Here is a 22,311-nt window from a genome sequence, read left to right on the forward strand (position 1 = left end):
ATATATGGGATTTGGTAGAGGAAATTTTGTGTTATAAAGACAAGATATATTTGTCAAAGTTTCCATCTTGACCTCCCAGTTGCAAGGAACAGTTTTTGTTTGTATCACTACAAGCCCATGAAATTGGCTCATTACAGCCACAACTTGCTCCTGGATTCTTCATGGCGTTTCTTGTCGACACAAAAATTTATTTTTAAATTGCTTAAAATTTTGGCCCATGAATATGAAAACAGACAAAAACATAGCTGTATTTAGTGATAAGCTAGTGGTTAAATGGGCAAATCAGACTTAATACTTTACTCATTTTTAGAGAGCCTATAATTAATTACCAAGACACCCACGTACAGATATTCAAATTTGAAAAGAAATAAAATTTCCCTTTTTCTATTTTGGCATCTGGTTTTAATGGCAATTATAAACAAAATTCTCATGCTGAATTATATTTTTTCCCCAGAAAAATGCAGGTAATTTTCCCTGTAATTTAAATATTTTTAAAGAGCTTTTACTTTTTTTTTTCAGCTTGGTACAAGCCTAAGTTTGTTTGTTTGTTTTTGTTTTTAAGCCCCTTCTAAATTGCATTAGGTGTTTTTTTGGAAATACAGTCTAAATAAATCTAAAAGAAATTTTTTATGCCAGAAATGAGGTGATGGCCTGTTCTTTAAATTTAGATTCTTAGTAAAGATGGCTCAAAAGGGGAATTGGTGACTCAAATGACTTCTGGCTTCTTTGGGATCTTGCACTATGGCAGACTGTACTGGATTAATGTTCAAAGTATTCACCGCCTCTCCCTGCGGGGTGATTATCCTCCCCAAACCTCTGATGTTGGGCTGGGCCATGTGACTTGCTATGGCCAATGAGATGTGGTTAGAAATGACAATGAAGTACTTCTAAGCAGAACAGTCAAAACCTCTCTAGTCTCTTCTTTCCCTCTGCCCTTAGGCAGGCAATGTCTGAGATCAGGCAGCAGTGGCAGCCAAGGCCCTGCAGTGAGGACGTGGGGACGAGCAGGGCTGACCCACAGGGAACATGCCACATGAACATGAATGAGAGAACAGCATTATAACCCTTCGTTGTTACAAGCTGCTGAGGGTGTGGGGTTGCCTTTCGCCTTGACCTGATGCAGGCTCGTCGGCTGGCTGATGCACATGTGGAGAGGAGCGTGCTCTACTTAAAGGCCCCAAATCTTGTTTTGAGAGGATACTGTAACTTTTAGAAACCCAAGTGTTATGAGCAGCCAGCTCCTTCGTGAGGTTTTATATTAGTATTTTGTCTTAAAAACAAACAAACAAACAAACAAACAAAACTTACAACTCAAAAGTTCTACTTCCTGAATCTACTAGAGGAAAGAACAAACCCAAATTTTCACTCCAATCAGATGTATCAAAGACTAGATAATTTTATCAAGGATAGGACTGATAGATTTTAAGGTTGTTTCAAAATTGGTAAAGTTAATTAAAGACCTTTGTACTTCTGTTCGAGGGTAGCCGCAAAAAGTCTGTATGCTCTAAGCTAAGCAGGCCCTGCATGCTTTTAAAATGTGTTACAAGAGACTGTATTAGAGGTTTATAACAAAAGAAGCACTGACCATTAAAACAAACAAACGAACAATTAAAGTGGAAAAAACTTAAGTCCGAAATTTTGTTCTCCTTTTCCGGGGTCAAGTAGTTATTTTAGGATGGCAAACATCTTTGAGTGTATCTTCCCTTTTTTTTTTTTTAGGATATGTTAAGATTTTACTTGTATTAATAACATAGGGCTTCCTAAAATCAGAATAATCATAGACATGGGATTTCCCAAAGTCATTTTTGTAGATTTAGTTTTAGATGTTGATACCAACAATATCACTTTAAAACATATTTTCAAATATTTATCTTGAGACAGGAATAGTATTTTTAATGAAAACATTTCTGTCATTGAAAATTGCAACCAAGGTAAGATGTCTAAGCTAAAGTCATTTGATATGACTAAAAATGTTAAAGTTATACATTCCCTAACGTAATGAAAAATAATTGTTCAAAAAAAGTGATTAGTTGCATAGAGATGAGAGGAAAAGGAAATAGGCCATATTTCTGTTCTTCTCCATGCTAACGTATGTGTACAAGGTCAAGGTTCTGGTCATGGCCTTGCATAAACAGTAGAGGTTTATCCAGACTGCAAGAGTTCTAAGCTAAGTTTTTGAGGAAGCTTTTGTGAAGCCATTATGAATGGTACTTTTGTGCTACCCATGTTTCGTCTTTACTTCTGACATTATAGTCAGTGGTATTACTACTGTACGCTAAAACTGTCTGCAAAACTTATTTGCCAAAAAGCAAATACCCTGTTGTTACTGAGTAGTTCGATTTCTTTGGTCAAGTTTCAAAGGCTTCAATTCAGTTTTGTGACAAGCAAAGAAGAATAAACAAATACCCAGATCTGGGTTTCAGCAGCATCATTGCATTTTTCATTCAGCATGATGATTTGGGGTCTGAGCTATAGCATTATCTATCTTTTGATATTTATGTCATTAAGAAGATGCATTCGGCTTACAGTAATGGATCTATTTAAAGAAAAAATTGTTAACTTACACCCACTTATCTGGAAAATCAATGCTCAATCTCTCTCTTGCCAAGTTGAACCAAGACTAACCAATGTCTCCTCTCTAAATGCTATAAAAGCTGGCTTCTTATAAAAAATAAAAAATATACTTTCCTTTGATTCATTATACTAAATCAAATAAGGAAAAAAATGAGCTTTAGTAGATAGTCTCTATTATAAATAAAAATAGTCCATGGTTTCTGGTCAAATTCAATGTTGTATCATCATTAAAATGCAAAATACAGGCTCTTAAATAGGTATATGGATTTCAGTTTGACGACTATGGAGCATCAGGTGGGATTACAATATACACACAATTACATTTTTCAGTCTTTCAATAAATTACCTCTGTGACTAACTTTTTGCAAAATCCAAGGTCCAACGAATTGGTATAGTATAGAATAGTGGTTAAACACACAGACTTATGAGCCTGTAGATTTGATTCCAGCTGTCAATTACCACCTCTGTGACTGCTGGCAAGTTACTTAACATATCTGAGCCTCATGTGTAAAATGGAGATAATAACAATATCCATCATAAGGATTACAGTCAAGAATAAACAAAATGATTTATATACAATGCTTGGCACAGTGCCAACTTGTTGATAATAGATGCTAACAGTAGACATTAACTATTGATTTTTAAAGAGTAATTATTTTGCAATCGCATTTTTTCCAATTACTCATAATTAACTTATTTCACAGACAAAAATGACAATTCCATAGCCATTACCTTTATTACTGAAATCATCAATTAACACGATTTCTGCTAAATATTTCCTTGGAGTCCTTTTAATTACACTGTGGACTGTTCTCATGAGGGTTGACCATCCTTCATTATGGAAGACAATGACAACGCTGGAAGTGAGCAGATTTTCATCATAATGCCAATATTTGCATCTGCAAGAGGAAATTTTCATTACGTTTATTTAGAGGTAATCTATAATGCTTGCTTCCAAACTTATCATGATTATGTTTTCTGACTAGATTGAATATTACTGACTTAAAGTAAGTGAATGAAATACAACTTTTTATATTTTAACAGAAACACAAGATAGAAGAGAGATGCTATTATGAGATGAAGTTACTCATAGACAAAGCTGCTTCCTAACCAACTGGCACTTTTTATGTGATAGAGAACTAATTTGTAAATTTATACTTCCCAGCTGGGATGCTTAAGATATTATTTACAGCTTTCAGGTTTTTTTTCATAACTTAGATCTCGGTTTATTTCCTTTTTAAAACTTGAGCTTCCGGTACAGGGATTTATTTCACTTGCTGTGAATAAACCTCTATATAACTGCATTTGAAATCTGTCCTATTCTAATATGGCTCAAATATTAAGAAAAAAATTTTTAAGGCTGAACTGTGACATGTGTAGTAGACATTCAAAAATTAACTGCTGCATGAATCAACAAAGTTCTAGTACTGTTTAGAATTACTAGATTGGCTAAAGAAGGATCTTCAGCTATTTAACACAAAACTATTCAAAACTGTAGCAGGAATAAAGTTGTCAGAAGCTTTTTTCTGATTGGAAGAAAACTCAAAACAGGGCCTGATAAAGATTCAAGGAGCCAGGGAAGGTTCAGTGAATTTCACAGAAGTGTGATATGCGTGTGTGTGTGTGTGTGTGTGTACATACATATTTTTTTTTCTGTTTGATTATGGGAGAAGAACAAGATAGTTAAGAACAAAATAGACTAATGAGAATGACATGAGACCCATGTTCTTTTTGCAAGAGTTAGTTTTCAGAACTAGCATTTGGAGCCTATTATGTTCTCCTTGATAAGTGGAAGGGAAAGCTTTTTGTTTTTCCCCCACAGCTTTTCACGAACTAGTAGAGAAGCTTGTTCCCAAGATTAAATGTAAAACCATGAAAGCAATAATTAACTTTATCGGCTTAATAACCTATACCAGCATTTAGAATAGTAACCGTTCTCTAAAACAGGGCCTGCCCCAGTACAGTCAGAAACCACCTTTTTTCCAGGTGTTTATTTTCCTTTCAAACTTGTTCTGAATGGTCTTTGTTCTTAGAGGTTATTTTTATAGAAATGCAGACTAAGTCTGGTAATCCATGTAGTCTTGTTTCTTATATCTGCATTTTCTCATTAAATGAGTCAGCGGTAAGTACCTACCATGCCCAAGCTCTGAGCTACGCACTGGAGCTACAGCACCAAGGAAGACATATGTGGTCTCGGACCTTATAAAGACATGGAGCAAATATCTGTACTTTCCCTGAGTGTGTTGGTTGGAAAACCAGGGTGCAAATGACAGGTGGACCTCACTTAGCCTCAAGACATGTGGTCAGGAAGGCCTCTGGCAGCCAGTAATGTGAGGGTGAAACCGAAAGGATGTTGAGAAAAAAGTACTGAGACCAAGAAGTAGGGAGGGAGTGGGGAAGAAAAGATAAAAGCACGGGAATGAAGTGTCTGCACATGATTCAGATAGTATGAGAACTTTAAAAATGAAGAGATGGAAGATCTGTATCTTTGGGCAATACAATTAAACTATGAAAATAAACATGAATTAAAAAGGAAAAGTTACAAAGGGCATTAGCAGTACAATAGCAAATAACGGCATATACGTATTATTTGTCTTACTATTTGTTTTACTTTTATTAACTTCTTTAACCTGCCAACACCACTATGAGGTTAGTATTATTAATGTCCTCATTTTATAGATGAGGGAACTGAGGCTTGGAGACAAATGTTTTGTCTAAGATCACACAGCTGGTTAAGTTATGAAGCCAGGAAATAAGCCAAAGTTATCTCAAGATAATAAGCAATCTTGTTTAACATAAACAAAAGGAACAGGAAAAAATACTAGCTATACCTATGTAGGAATGGCTAAGAACTAATCTAGGATCTAAGAACTGAATTTGACATTGAATTTCAATTCAGTACAGGGCACCTGTACAGCTTATTGCTACATGATGGGAGCACTCTTCCCTCCACCTTCTCTCTGCGTTTTTTTTGGCCAGGAGATAACCCCAGGAATGGGAAAGAAGTGGTGGGGCATGTCCTCCTTCGACAATCAGCTAAACGAAGAGGGATTTCCAAAGCTGAGAGGGGCCAAATGCTCTTGCAGAAGAACAAGCTCTTTGGGTGATGAGCACACAATGCAATATATATATAGTGTATTACTGAATTGTACATGTGAAACCTATTTGATTTTATTAACCAATGTCACCTCAATCCTTTTAACAAATAAAAAAATATAGCGGAGGTATAATGCAGATCTTGAAAGAAGATGTGTTTCTAGAGAGAAACTAATCTGGGCAGAGCAAAGTATATGATTTTAGGTGGGTAGGGATAATAATCGCCTCCTCTCCCCCCCCAAAAAATCAAACTCATCCAAATGGAGCCTCGAGCAACATTTTTCTTCCTCAAATTCTAACCACTGGGCTTAACGCAGCAGAACTGGATAGGAAAGACAGCAGTTCTGATTTACAACAGACACTAGAACTGAAAATAGTTAAGATATGAAAGATTTGGGACTTGCTGATTTCTAAGGCAAAAGATGACAACTTGGGAAACAAGCCAGACAGGGACTTTAAACGGAGACAGAAAAGAACTGAAAACAAAGAGAGACTGAAGGAGGAGAGCAGGAGGGTAGAGTGAAGATAAGAGAGGGGGCCCACGAGGGACACCTTCACCGTCCTAGGGAACTCCAGGGATCTGGACATGGCATCTAACGTTCTTACACAGGGCAAGGGGACAAGAGAGCTGGGAGAGAGTGTGTTGTCCCATTTTTCCATTTCCTCTCACCCATGTACAGTTTGGAAATAACTTCAAACATGTAAACTAGATTGTGTGCTAGTAACAACTTTTAGTGTGTATTTTTCCTATTTTCTTTGTCTTAAAAATTACAAAAACAATACACAGCCTGTTGTACAAAATTTTAAAAAATATAGAAGCTTATAAAGTAAAGGAGAAAGTTCCTACCCCTTTAATTCTCCCCAACTATGTCAAATCTCACCTTTTGGGGAAATCATTAATAGTTGATTGTATATATTTTTAGATTTTTTTAAATACTCGTGCAGGCAAGTAAATGTATATATAACATATTCAACATATTTTCAGATGAGTGCGTACCGATTCTTCTTCCATGTGAGTAGGTATAGATTTATCTTATGTAATTATTTTTAATACTGCATAATACTCCTTATTGACAGACATTTCAGTTAAGTCTACAAATAATGTTATAATAATCATCCTTATGCATATACCTCTGTGCTCGTGCATAGGACTCTGTCCTACGAAATGCTCAAGACTGTAAACTCATTAAGGAGGGAACCTCATCTGTCTTGCTCACTACCATCTAACACGTAGTAGCTGCTCCAAACATATTTATGGAATTGCTTTGGGTACATTTTTGAAATGCCTCTTGATGTATTTTCTTCTTGCAGTAATGTCCACTCTCCACCCCACAACCCTGCTATTTTGAGGTACTCTCAAGAATAGTTAAACCTGTATGGCGGGTGGAAGAGGGGAGAAAGGGGAAGTAGAAGCTCTTCTAGTGGGGAGAAGAGGAAAATCTGGCGAGAACACGATGATGGAACATAATAAAAGCAAACACGAAGGGAATTGTGGCCGGCCTCCATTTCTGAACTCTAGGAGGAGGATACCCAACGCCGGGAGGCGGCAGCGCAGAACAGAAATGATGCTGAGGTGTATTCAGGCGGGGAGAGGTCGAGGTAATTCCCCTTCCCACCTCTTTTTTGCAGTCTCCCTTGTTCTAGGATGGAGCCAGAGAGCCTAGTGATTTCCACACGCTTTCGGTGGAAATATGGAAAGGAGCTGAGAGTAAGATCCGGTCGCCTGCCAGGAATCATGGCGGTAACGGGTAAGATGACACAGGAGGCGAAGCCATGGGGCAGAGGGCTTAAGACAAGGTCTGGCCTCTGGGGTTCAGAGGTCCATAGTACCCGTGAAGGGTTAAGTAGAGATGAGTCCCCAAAGTGCAGCAGGCATGGGAAAGGACCATCCGTCCTAAATGCAACAGGAGAATCGACCAGAAGTTACTACAGCAGGGGCTCCTTGAGCAGCAAAGAGGTCGCTACACCTGAAGAGACAGGGTGCAACTCACTCGGGGCCAGGAGGGGGCAGCAGAGAGAGAGGTGAGCAGGCCAGGCCCACCCGCACTGCCTCAAGGATATATGACCCTCTGTCACCCGGATCCTAAAGAAAGACGAGAGATCCTCTGCAGCACAGAAAAGGCCCAGATGGGGGAGGAGTTTGTACGTCAGACTGATTAGACACCAGCCCAAAGGGGACCTTTACGCCAACACAGACTGGGTTACCTTTCAGTGGCCACCATCAGCCCAAATGCAGGTCATGAGAGAGTTTAGCTCTTTGGCAGTTTTCTGATTTTCCACTGTGAGGTGAGGGCATGAGGCCATGAGGTAGAGCTTATACACATAAGTAGAGCTTATACTAAACAAAGCCTCGATATTAAGGCTTAGTATTAAAAGAAGCACCCATGGCATCGAGGTAAAAACTCTTATTTTGTATCATTTCTCTCATCACTGGATTAGAGTCTGTTATAGCTTCTAATAAGAAGGAAGACCAACTGAAACAAGTAAGCCACATTTAAATGGATGGGTTTTGTTATAGGCTTTTGTCTAATATCTGCTCTCTGGCACTTCATTTTCCAAGAGAGCTTAAAGACCCTCTCACATCAAGGACAGCAGTGTCTTAGCTTTATCACAAAACTGCTCTGGTTACAAATATTCACGTTCAGATTACAGACTTGCAATGATTAAAGCTATGGAGTTATTCTGAAAATAATTCAACAGAATATTTTCATGGTAGCTATGCAGGCCAGATGCTTGGTATCAGAAGAAAAGATGAGAATGAAGAATTTTCATACTGACTTTTCTATAACTTAAAAAAGATTTCAAAACCAAAAATGAAATGTCTGTGAATAATTTACTTGCATTCTCTGTACCAGCTATGTTTTTAGCATCTGTAGTTTGATAGAAAGCTTTGCTGGATTTCTATTTTATCAATAAATAATGCCTAATTCAGCAGATTATGAAAAACTCAACATTTTGAGGCTGCAAGTTCCTGCAATCCATATGTATTATAATTAATCTACAGTAGTGTGTGTGTGTGTGTGTGTGTGTGTGTGTGTGTGTGTGGATCTTGCCCCTTACAAGGTTGTATATTACTTCTAGATTATTTCCTGAGAGTCTCAATAAACAGAGTCATTTTGGATTCTCTTCCTTTAATTCTGCAAGCACTCTAAATCTAATAGAGAAGATTCTTCAGGCATAGGAAACAATTCCTCAATTTAGGAAACACTGGTTTTTTAAAACTATCTGCTTTTATTTTTAAATAAATTGAGACTCTTTCCTGTCTCCATCTAAAACCTGTTGCCCACTCCTATGATGACAGAGGTGGAAAAATGCTTAGAATTTACACTTAACAGTGTGATCACCCAGTAGATTAATAAATTAGTAATATAGAACTTAAAATTTAACTTAGCATTCAGAAACCAATATATATTTTCAATGAAAGGAGAATTATCACTGTTAAACCCATTCACTCGAACTCAGATGACTGAGGAGAGTGGATTTTTCCCAAGTATTCGGTTTCTATACACTCTGACTGGAATGATACAAAGTGAGTTCCTCGAGAATATGCTATGGGAGATTATATTCCTTACTGTTAATTACACATAGCAAACCCAAGAATTTAAGCATCAAAGAACTTTATAATTAATCCTGATCATGTGGATTTTGTCAGTGTATTTCCCAGCAAAGATTGTTATAATAATGCAGATGTGGACTAGCCAACATAAGGGGCAATATTACAACCCTTAGTCTGGATACAATTCCTTTAAACATATCATTTAAAATTACATTGGCATTTTTTTTTTTTTTGCAACCATATCATATTGCTAGCTTACAAGTCCTTAAAACTTATCTCTTCAATGTTTCTCATTCTGTATTTTTGCAGCGGAACTCAGTATAAAGTGCCATGTTTACATTTATTGAATTTTATATTGTTGGTTTAGCCACTTGCTCCAGCAGGTTCTGCTCTTTGATAATTTTGTCAATTGGCATATATAACCATCTGTCCCAGTTTTCTGTGTTGAAAATTAGATTAGTAAGATTGCTATCTCTGTATCTACTGTTTATGTGGATAAATATGAGAAGGTCAAATACAGTGTTTTAAAGCTATGTGTAATCTTCAGGCGAGTCTATCACTCCATTCATCAATTTTACCTGACTGCACGATCATTCACACTGCGTTTCTTTATCTGTCCACAGGGATCTGAAGACTTTACTCAAATATCCTGCTAAATTAAGATGCATTAGGTATCACACAGTCTCCTGGTCCACTTGTGTTACGCTCATGTCTTTTTAAAGATAGAGTTACTGGTTTGGTCTGAATCCTTTTCAGAGACCCACTCTGGCACCTAGTGACCTTTTAAGTACGTATAAGTGATCTCTCCTGGGATCTTAGTGCATCAACATCGAGTTTCCAGAGCCAAACTTTCTTTCTCCCCTTTGGAAATATAAGGCGATATTTCCCCACCTTCACTTTCTTAAAAGCGCTTGTCTTCTCCACATTACCTCTGGATTACAGATAGCGCTTTCTCTCAAAGTCATCTGGTAAGTTCCTCAACACCTAGCCCTATAAGAGGCTTTAAAGGACTTGACAAAGTTAAAGTACTCAGGCGCTTTCTTAATTCTACGCTGAGTATCTTTGAATTTAATTCTCTCTTAACCTGTTGGCTATAAAACTTTCAGTATGGATGCTACTCCTGCAGAGAGCTAAGAAAGAAACAAAAGTATTGCACTTATCTGTTTTCGATCATATGTTAAAATCATATAATATGCACTGATAATATGCCTTCTCTGCCTTTATTTCACTCCAAACAGATTTTTAAATTATCATCATCATCATTATTATTGGTTATCTTTGGCAGATAGCACTTGGGATGTAGATCTGGAATGTCTCCTGCTTCTCTGAAAGCTTCCTTTCACTTCCTTTCACTGTCCTGCCCAGGTGACACCTTCTTTCAGACTCCTTACATAGTCACTAGTGAGTACAAGAGACCACATGTTGTCTGTCATCCCTGGTCCAGCAGGATGGCCTAGCCGTGAAAACTTGTCCAGGCTGGGTCAATTAGAGGCTCTCTGCCTGGACTTTGGGCCTCTGAGACTCTAGTTGGTTTTATTAGGCTCTCAAAATGATCCCATGAGGCAAGGGCTGGACAGCAATTTCATGGAGAAGCAGAGATGAGAGTTCATGAACCCTCAGAGAAAGAGCATATAACCTTGGTTCTCGGTTTTTCATTTCCTGGTTCAGTCCGGTGTACTTCCTGACCTTAGGTTCTATGACATACTTTTATATCTTTTCAATTAGCTACTCGTCCTCCTTCACTCCCCCCGCCCCACTCCGCCCTTTTTCTTAACTTAAGCTACCTGAGTAAATTTGATTCCGGCAAATAATCCATGTCTAACATGCTACTCTTGACATTTTTATAAACTTAAGTTCATTATATATATGTCATCACAGAATTAAACTTAGAGCTTTTTACTATCTTTTAATCGATCAATTTTTTAAATGTTGAAATTATAAACATCCCCCTCTATGGTCATTGTTGAAGTTATAGAAAGATGAGCTAGAGATGGTTATTACTTGGCAGGTCCTGAAAATTATTTTTATGAATGTATAAAATTGATTAAGCTTAAGAGAATTGCATATGCTATTCAAACAGGAGTTTGATCTTTAAAATAATAATTTCGAATGAGAAAAAAAACACAAAATTTTCACATAGCCTGGTTATCACTAGAAAATCTGCCTGAAAATTCTGTTTATAATCAGAAGGTTGCCTGGTGAACATAGAATCGGACTGTCTTACTGCTTTTGAGAGCTCCATTCATCCTTCCATGACAGTTTGCCAAACAGACTAGATTCAGATCGTTGACTCAAGCCTCCTCTCTCATGGATAACTGGGGGTATGGTGATCATGCCTTTCCTTTGGCCTCTCTATTCTCACCTCCATGTAGACTCTTCCCTTCTTGATATATATTCTTTCTTTTGACGAGGCACAATAAAAATGAGGTTACAGTTTAGTTTTTATTTAACCCTTTTCTCAAAATTATCTCGATGCCTTGAAGAGTTTGTTCCTTTCCTTGATTACTAGACACACTAAGATGTCTAGTTACTTTGGCTCAATGTTCTTATCAATGCTTATTCCTTTCCTTGATTACTAGACACACTAAGATGATCTAGTTACTTTGGCTCAATGTTCTTATCAATGCTTACCCATCAAGTCCTCCCTCAAAGGTCAAAATTAAATCTGTAATACCAGACAGAACTCAACCTTCCTTAACCATCTACAACAAGACGAAACGTCAACAAAGTTAACCATCATAAGTTCTGCTCTTGGTCAGAACACCGATTTCAAGTATTGTTAATACTCAATACATATTAGTTGATTTGATTTAAAAAATTTTCCTAGGAATACTCCTTTTCTCAATGTTGTACTAGATCACAGAATACCATCCATTTTCTTCATTAATAAATTAAGTATTAATGAAAAGGAGAATAATAAATCTTTAAGTTCTGTTCTATCGGGATTGAAAGTCAAAATCAATAAACAGAGACTTAATGGTTGGGTCTGTAAAAGTTTTTCAGGTATACACCTTTTAGGATAAAACTAGGTAATTGAGAAAGTACAGCTGTTTGCCAGCCTTGTTTTGGAATGTACGGTATGGTGCCATAATTGGAAGGTAGGAAACCAGAATGAATATGAAGGTAGGGACAATGGGTGGTTTTAGCTTGTCATGCCCATAAACTATATGAGGTCCACCCTTCCAATCAGCTCAATCTCAGTTAAAAAAAAAAAATGCTTGCCATGCATGCAAGGTTTTAAGACAAGTACCCCCAGTTCCAACCAGGTAGCTGTACTTAAACTTCTCCTAGGATGGATTTCATTTTCTGAGGCAGAGAGCTGAGGCCTACAGGTTAATTTCATGTCCAAATTATCAATATGTTGGAAGAAAGAAGGAAATTCTTAGCAGAGCAGAATGGCCAGGATCAGAAGCTCTCTAGTTCATCGTGGCTGATCGCTAAGGCAAGAAACTACAAAACATGCAAGTAAAAACCACTGCTTTATGCAGCTGATGTAATAAAGAACAGCACCATTGTCTGTCTGGACCACTTGTGGCCTCCTGTAACCGAGGGCTCTCTGAAAGCTTGTATGTGTCTGTACTTACTTCCACTTTCTCTAAAAAGGTCACCAGTTTCCTGGAGCCACCACAGTTCCTGGGAGACAGCTGTATAGTCATCAGCCATGAAAGCTCAGCTGTCAATGATCCTCAAACACAGTCACCGAATGATTAGAAAGCGCAGCTCCAAAACAGACAGAGCCTCCTTAAAGGTCACATCATCACTGGACCATGTGGCTTGCGGCCTTGGCAGCACCTTAAATAATGTGCACAAACCGTGGGGCAGAAACCTTTGAACGCAGTTGCAGAGAGTACCTCCATCTCAGCCATCCCGCTGATGTTCCTCATTCAGCATCCTGCCAAGCCAACCAGGTGTGAAGGGCATATGTCCCTTTGGTGAGGACATTAGTGGCATCAGGGGCCGCAAGGATTTAGTGAGCACTGGCTGTGTAAACAGCAACCGAAAGCCCCCTGCAGTGAGCCACAGAGGAGGAACACAAATGCCCACCCATGAGAAATCTAAGACGATGCATTCCCAAGCATGTGCCAACAATCCCAGCTGACTACCAGAACTAGCTGGGGAAGATCTGAGGGAGCTAAAATTCTAGCACTGTGGAGCCAAATAAATGGGGTTTTGCTATTAGTTACTATGATCTCATTTTATCCCACACTGGGGAAATGCAATTCTACCTGCTTTTACAGTTTCCAAAGCACTTTCAGACACATCTGAGTTTCACCGCGAACCCCGTAAGGTGGGTGGAACAGGCATTACTATTCTTTACTTATACATAAAAAGACTGAGGTTCCATTAGCTTACATGATTTGCTCAAAGCCACAGTGACAGAGGTGAGATTTAAAAATGAATCCTTTGACTCTAAGTTTCTTCCCCCTAAACCACTGGTTTACTCAGAATTACTCGCAAATATGTGCTTAAAGAAAACAGGAAAGCGAATTCCTTATTTCCACTCAATACCCGAGGAATACTGGGCCACTAACAAAATGAATGCACAGAGTTCTGTGGACTTCTGCCTCATTTTAAGGGCTGAGAATACTAAATACCTGGGGGCAAACTAAGAATGTTCAGCTCTGTCGCTGGGTAGCTGTCTTCAGGTATTCTTCTTTTTGAAAAGGAAAACATACTCAGACAGATGTGTCCACTTAGCGATCTGAAATGTCAAACCACATTTAGGAAAAAATTCTGGCAGGGAATCCTAGGACTGGACATATGTTCTTGTACATTTTTTTTGAAACTCCCTGAGAAAGGAAAAAGAACATTTCACAGTGTGAGCCATATGTTTATAGCTATAAACATGGACTCTCATTTCAAATATGAGCTTGCATACCATAGTCTGATTTAACAGAAGCATCAGCTTACCAAACACCAATACATCAGAGCTGAAACAACCACCACTAACAGGAGTAGGGATCAAGACTGGGTGCCACAGCATGGGTATGATGTCACGAACAGCACGAACCAGCACAGGAGGGAACCTATGACTAAGTTATTTTTACTGCACCTTATTCCACAAAGGACTTTCGGCAGCTTATGATGATGCGAAGAATGCAACAGTATTATAAAAATTAAAAATAGGAGGGGGGGAAAGATGGATGAAGAAAGATTGAAGAAAAAAAAGAGGAATCAAGAATGAGGTATTAAAAGTGCATACCAGAGCCAAGGGCTCCTGTGAGCACAATTCCGGGACACCATTCACAAAGGATATACTGAGAATGGCGCTGCCCTGAGCTGCGCCACATGGCGGCCTTGGGTGCCTCCTGCCCCCATATTTATTATGGGTGGGCCACAATTTGGCTTCGGTTTTCTAGCAGGAAACCTGGTTAGGACTGTGCGTGTGTGTTTTTTTTAAACAACAACAACAAAAAAACAGTTGTTCTTGGTATGAAGACCAGATTTTTTTTGTAGGGGGCTATCTTATGGTAAATGCAGTAATGAGTTCCACTGGGTGGTTTTTCTTGGAGGCTGTCAATGGAGACCAACGGCATTATACCAAAATGCAAGTTAGTAAAAAACAGTTGTGCAGGGACCACGTTGGGAATTTAAGTTCAACACAGATTTGAAAATCACACTTTGCAAACATTTCTTAAAATGTTTATTGAGTCATCTCCTATTCCATGTTTCATCACTCAGTGAGTGATTATATGCCTTCTCAATGTATTCTAATTACAATACAGAAATCATATCAACCATATGGAGGACTTGCATGCAAATTTTGACTTTTGAAGAAAAGGTATAAGCTTACAGTGGTAGCGTGGTAACTTTAGGTTGAAGTTAGCAAATAATTTCCCAACAGAGACGTGTTAAGATATTAAAGGAGTTATCAACATAAGCTGTATAATATTTACTTATGGAAGTCTTAAACATTGATTGATACTAATGTTTCTACAGTAAAATGAGGAGATGCACTAGATCAGTTTTTGAAGACTCTCAGCTGTAAAACTCTAAATACAGGCGTGGAAAACAGTACAAATGTATAATAGCTTATTAATTCACAGAACAGGCTATTTCTGGGGCTAATAGACTATATTAACTACATTATGTAATTTATCTTATTAAAGATGTTAGGAAGCCAGGTTGTTCATTTAGCACGTAAGATAATTGATACATATGAGATGTTTAATATAGTGGAGGAGAAATCTGGTAACACCATTTCAAGAAATCATTAGTCTACCTCTTTTCCTGAATTAACTGAATTATCATTACTTCTCTCTTACATCTTTGCTTCACTGTAATTTTCCAGAAAATCAAATCCTCTTGAGACTAACAAGTCACTAAAAGTGAGTTGAAGTTAGTTATCAAAAGGTTTATGGCTCAAAGACAGGGAGGAATTATAAGGCAAAAACTGAAAGAGTATGTTAATTCTCAGCCCAAAGAAAGCATATGCCAGGAAATCTCAAACCACAATTTTGGAAAACATTTTAGTTCATTAAAATTTAGCAAGGAACACAAGGATGAAACACGTGAACATTACAAGTGAGGTAACAGTCAACTGTCATCTTGAGTAGTATATTAACCATTTGTTACCTTCTCTCCAGACTCCCTGTGTTTCTAATAGGTCTCCAGATAGGCCATATGCAAGGGAGACTATTACAAAAAAAGAAAAAGCAAGATAAGAGAAAAGATAAAAGAAAAAGGGCAGAACCAATCTGTTCCGTGTGAGGTGGAAGCTGATAGAGCAGTGTAGACCAGAGGCATGGCGGACAATGAAGGAGAGACTCCAAAGTGGTAAAAATATTACCAATTAAAAGAAAGCAGTTACTGATACATCGACCTAGCGATTCCACTAGGAATCGAGACCTACTGAAATAATGAGTGCTGGCCTCAAAGATGGAGCCATAAGCTTGTTCGTCACAGCATTGTTTATGATAGTGAGGAACTGGAAACAACTCAAACATCCCCAAATAAAAGACCAGTGAAATCGATTGTGGTTATCTGTGCAATGATATCTATGTAAGGGGGGGAAAAAGCGTTCCTACTTGGGTGGCAGGTGATTTTCATTTTCTTCTTTAAAATCCTCTGTTAAACATATAAACTTTCCTTTTTCAAAACATTTTAAAAAATGCTACTCAAGTCTGCTACAAGTGAACAGAACATTACTTAGCAGCTTCATAATGAGCAAGCCCCTTGGCACCGGGTCTATCCTGATAGCTCATTTCTTATTAAAACTATCCGTTAGGCCTGCCCTTGAACTAGAGCTCCACCTTGCTAAACAGAATTAGACTAAACTTTGGGGCATTCACTTTGTAACTGGCTTTGCTGGAAGGCATCTATTCTAAGAAGCAAGGGCACATTTTTTAAAAAACATTAATATTTATTCCCATTCTCATTTTGATTCAATAGTAGGATATTTGATGGATTTGCAAATTAAGGTGCCTCTGCGTTTCATGCCTCTCAGTTTTTTTCCTCTTGATACTAGCTCGTTATTCCATCTAATTATATAACCCTTCCAGATAGCTGCCATCGTGTCACACTGATAGAGTGGGAGCCTACACAGAACAGAACTGCCAGGAAGACTATTGTTTCACGGAGTGCTGGAGCAGCTAGGAGCAAAGATAAATGTGCTTAACTGAGAAAGGAAAACACAAACAGATATAAGAGCTCTGCTGGAAAAAATCTTTTATGAGGGCCAGTTGCCATCTTTTGGAGGTTTATAAATCCAAATAGAAAAGCCAGTCTTCTGAGTTCCAGCATAATGTTTCAAATATTACTAACTATGTTTAATTATCACCATTTTACAAATAAAGTATTTCATGTGGTGGAAAAATTATACCTCTTCAAAATTCACCAAAAGCTGCAGGAATCGATATTCTGAAGCAGTTTTTAAAAATTCTAGATATTTGGATGCAATTGAGATATGTTCAATTATGTATCTCAGGAGTAAAAAAAGTTTAATTTCTTTAAATAGCGGTAAGCGGACATCACTTTGTGATCATCTTAAAACTATACAGATCTAATACATTAACTGATTTTCAGTTCCTCTGCTCTCTGACTGCCCCTCTGATATGCCAGCCATGTGCTGACAGCTTGCTTGTGAGTGTCTGACTGCTGAAGTTAGCCTCACAGCAATGACCTCCAAGGTGACCTTTTATATTAAAGGCTTCCTTGAAAGAAAGGAAGCTGCAGCTTCCTCATTGCCTGAGATAGTAGAATGAAGAACACTAATTTTTCCCATAAAATTTTCAATTTTTATTCACAAAACATTTGTCACTAAAAAGAAAAAAAAAAAGGCATTAAAAAAAAATCAAGTTGCCAAACTCAAGACCTCAGGAGCAATTTAATTGAATCCCTTGGCTACCTAAAGTCTCATTTTCTGAAGCTGATGTCAATCTGTTAAATCTTTATCTGGGCAGCACAGACAACTATAGGGGTTATTGTTACAGTTTAAAGGAAAAGAAAGTCTGCCTATAGTTACCTCTAAATTATTCTCACCTTTGTTTTAAAGATTTCTCCATGAAATTATCTGTATCCTTACATATGGCCGGTAACAGTAGCTCTGTGCCTCTGCAGAACTGTTAAAATTGTGGCTATACTTCAAAGTACATTTTATTAGCATTTTATATTTCCAGGTTCTAGAAATATGCACATATTTGTATTATCTTGCTCTTTCCTTCACAGGACTTTTTAAAACGATTTCCCCGCCATCAGCTGGAGGGTGAGGTATCTAGTTTTACTGGATCCCAAGAGTATGTGAAACCCCCGGCATCATGCCTGCACCTTTTGTTTTCAAACACCATTCGTTTCTCTTCCTGTATTATTACAATTGGACTTTGTGTCCATGGTATACTAGACTTTGTTGTATGTTTCTCTGAGATCAAGATTGCAGTACAAAACAAGTGTGATATTCTTTTGTTCACGTGCTACCTGGACAGAATTTAAATCACTTCTCTTGAAGAGAGGAGATACAATCTAAAATTAGTAAGTATTTCTGATAAAAGTCTAGGCTCATTACTAGGAAATTAGATTCAACATGGACTCTAACCCTTTAGGTAAGGTGATGGACCTAGCGGGGTGAGAGCATTTACATCGGCATCAGTACCTTTGACATTCGGATTAGGTCTGCTAATCAACAGAGACTATGGCAGCACTAAGTCTAATAAATATCCCAACAGAGCACAGAACTTCCTGTGTTGCACTGGTTATGCCACTGACTGCAGCAGCCCCTGTTCAGCACATCTTGGCATGATTCCAACATCCTTCCCAGGCCCTTTCTAGGAGTAAAATATAGTAAAGGAGGTAGGGGGAGGGAGGAGATGGGGAAGGAAAAAAGAAAATTGAATTATGGGGGTACGTTGAATAGTAACTAGGGCAATTATTTCTGTTCTTTGAATAGAAAAACTTAATATTCTATGCTTTGGGGTCTTGACATTTCTAAAAGCCATTATCAGATTTTCATTTTGGCATAAATTAACAGGTAAAAAAATTGGCCCATTAGAATTACTATTTTCAGTGTTACTGAGATCTGCATTTACTATAATGGTGTAGCCAGCATATATTAACTATATTTGTGATTAATCTGCATTCCATGTTCAAACGTACAAAAATGCAGTGGACCCTTATTATACATAGATTCTGTATTTGTTAATTTGCTTACTCCCTAAAAGTTATTTGCAATCCCGGAATCAATACTCAGGACACTTCCGCAGACATTTGAGAAATGTACAAAGCAGTGAGAAATGCGAACCACAACCTGAGTGGCAAACATGCGGGTACAAGAGCCTGACTTCTTGTTTCCACGCTGGTACTTTAAACAGTGTCCACGTCATAGTCTAGTCAGTGCCATGCTTTTCTCATTTTTGTGCTTTTCGTTGGTGATTTCACAGTTTAAAGGGCTCCCCAGAGTAGCGCTGAAGTGCTGTCTAGTGTCCCTAAGAGTGAGAAGGCTGTGAAAGGCCTTATGGAGAAAATGTGTTAACTAGGCTTCCTTTAGGCATGAGTTCTAGTGCTACTGGCCAAGAGTTCAAAGTTATGATTCAAACGTATATGCTAAACAGAAACACACATAAAACAAGGTGATGTATTATTGATCAGTTGATGAAAATGTGACCAGAGACTCACAGGAACCTAACCCCATTTTTCCCCTAGGAGCAATGCTTCTGTGTTCCCAACCCAGTGTTCACGGTGACTTTATAGAACACAGCTACGTCGACAACAAGAACTGACTGCATATCAAAATGCACATGCATTTTTGAAATTGAAATTATATTTCACCAATAAGGAAAGACAGTTACAAAAAGTCAGCTATAGAGTGTGTCACCCTTTTGGACTGCCCACTACACAGGGAAGCATGCTAGGTGGATGGATTTCTATCCTACGGGCAAACGCTTCCAGCCACCAAAGTAACCTGCAAGATGTAAGAGACAGAGACAATCACATTCTCTTAACTAACACAGTTATTATTCCAGAAAGTAGAACTTTAATCAGTAAGGTCATAAAAAGTCAGTCAGGAAAATTCCGTAAAATATTCAGGGATGACTTATCTAAAAATGGGTCCTGAAAACTCTAGGAAGTTGTCCAAAAAAACAGTGAGTGAGTGAGTGAGTGAGTGAGAGAGAGAGAGAGAGAGAGAGAGAGGGAGCCAGCCAGCCACAGAGAAATGAGCCCGTTTCCCTGACAAATCTACCCTTTAAAAGACAAAGCAGTCTCTTGCTTAGGTGACATTTGGGGCTACAAAGATACTTAGAGTTAGGAGAATATTAGGGTTAAATTGGAAGACAGATTTTTATTTTTAGAAATGACAAAAATATGTATTATTATGAAGTATTATTTACATTCTAAACTCCACATCCCTGATGTATCTTAATTTTTCTTCACCTGTCTTAATGGTGCAAATTATAGACTCAATCACCCAGCACTTCCAAGCAAGCAGTTTTCTGTAGGACGCTGACATTAAGGACGCCTTTGTGTTTTCTCACTGTCTTTAGGACTACTCCTGCTGTTACATGGTAGGATGGCAGGATGAAAGACAACAATGAAAGTAATATATTCTACAGATGAGGCTCAATCCTGTACACCTAGCATGATGAGAGACCTGTGTAGGAGGAGAAAGAGCTTCTGCAGGGTTCTCTACGCCTCACCAGGGCTGAGGGTGGCTTCCGACCACTGTGACCTCTTACCAGTGGGGCTCACATTCTCTACTGTGCTATATGCCTTTTATGTTCTTTATCACATTTAATCTTCACAATAACTTTACGAGCCAAATATTATTATCCACATTTGCCAGAAATTTGCAAGAAAGCTCTCTAAATGTTAGTTATCATTCTCTTTTCAACTCTGTTTGGGATCCCCAAGGTATACTCATGTGCACTCATGAACTTGGTACCTCAGGCATCATATGCTGCCCCTGCTTTTCCTCTAGCTCAGGCTCGCTGAGGCAGTACCCTGCTGCGAGGGGCCTGTGAAGCTGGGCCCCTGCTGTGACGACTCCAAGGCAAGGCCGCTGCCAAAGATGCTTGCCAGTCTGTGCCAAGGCCAGTTTCCTGTCGCTGCAGAACCCACTGCATATGCTGATCTGCCCCAAGCTTCGAGGTACCCTCAAAGAGTGGGAAACTGACATCCCGGAGTTCTATAAACAGTTTAGTGAAAAGCTCTTCCATAGCATCTCTTTGGCATTCAGGTAAGAGTTTCCGGGGCCAGGCCAGAGGGGGATCTAAGTGACAGGTGTTGTACCACGGTAAGATGTGTCCACTCCCCGAGCGCTGATCCTCTTCTCTGGAACCACACACAGGTGCCTTTTGCTCTCTCCTTAGAATGGCTCCTTCCAACTTAGATTTAAGCAGTGGCCCTTGTTAAAAATAACTGGAATTTTGCATGGTCCTAAGTAAAATTTCTATTACTAAGGAAATGTTTCAAGAATGCATATCACGAACATTACATTTAAGACAAGATTTTCCTCATCCTTTACTTGGTATGGTGAGAGGCCCTAGAAGACAAGGATTCATTACTGGCAGTCATACAATCCTGAACAGTCGCTACGTTTTGGACTTTGGGTTCCTTATCTGCAGAATAAAGGAACAGGACCAACTGACCTCTCTGGCCTCCTTTAGCTGCGCGAGTCTATGAAATATTTAATACATTATGAGCAAGGTTTGAAGTGTCTAAGCCATGCCCATTAAAAGCTGCCATACAACTCCTAAGTGCAGTCTTGTGCCCCCAGTTCTCATTCATTCTGATCAGTGCTTTCTCTGGGCCATTTGAGCAGCAAGATGAAAGCAAAGAACTGGACTCAGAGGATGGCAGGGGAAAAGGCAAGAGCTAGAAATGGGAGTGTGGAAGGAATTCAAGACTATCCTAGATCGTCTGAGGGAGGAAGCAGGAGAGGAGAGGAAGAAAGGAGAAGGGAGAGGTGCCCAGGCCACCGTCGCTACTTCTCTAAACAGCCGGCATGTGCTGGCTGCTTACGGGGTGTCAGCAGAGGGCTAACCGCGTCACAGCCTTATAGAGCTTTTACAACAGGGAACACATTTTTATGTTCTAAAAATCATGAACATGTGTATATAGATGTATGGGGAAAGCACAAGACGAATATTTACCAAACAGTAGCTGCCCCTGGAAAGGGAGAAAGGAGACTTTCACTTCTTGGGCAATGGGGCCAAATGGGTTTCCTCCACCCTCTGCAGCTGACACATACAAAGGTTAACAGGAAGAGACATCCTCCTACCAGGATTATATCCTGGAGATGCTAGCAGGGTTGCACTTGGCAATACAAAATGGCTAATTGTCTTCTAGCTAATCCCATCCTGGTCCCTTTCCTGCTTCTGAGAAACCAAAGAAGGGAGAGCCGGGTATCCTGGCAGCCAGCCTGATGTTCGCTCTGCCAGATCAGGCACAGGGTTCAGGGGCTGGACACCAAGTGCAAGTTTTGCCAAACAGTGCGTATTGCAAAAGTGCTGGAATCAATGCCAGGCTCGCTCGCCTCTGCACAGACACTACAGAGCTAAGTTAACAGACAATATCTATTGTTACTTTCTAAGAAGAGCTGTCACATCTGACACAGGCCCAGGGACTGCCAAGCCCCTCGGCCCTTCCAGGAAGCA

General features: G+C 39.0%; 1 protein-coding gene across 4 annotated transcripts in view; it reads right to left on the reverse strand.

The window, feature by feature from the left end:
* GALNT7 (polypeptide N-acetylgalactosaminyltransferase 7) overlaps window positions 1-22,311 on the reverse strand; it is a 116,779-nt gene that overhangs the window by 19,988 nt on the left and 74,480 nt on the right. For all 4 annotated transcript variants that reach the window (XM_006906316.3, XM_025042974.1, XM_006906315.3 and 1 more), the window contains exon 3: window positions 3,307-3,473. In XM_006906316.3, the coding sequence (XP_006906378.1) occupies window positions 3,307-3,473 (167 nt within the window). The remainder of the gene's footprint in view (window positions 1-3,306; window positions 3,474-22,311) is intronic.

This window comes from Pteropus alecto, unplaced genomic scaffold (assembly GCF_000325575.1).
Source record: "Pteropus alecto unplaced genomic scaffold, ASM32557v1 scaffold50, whole genome shotgun sequence".
In the NCBI taxonomy this organism is placed as follows: Eukaryota; Metazoa; Chordata; class Mammalia; order Chiroptera; family Pteropodidae; genus Pteropus; species Pteropus alecto.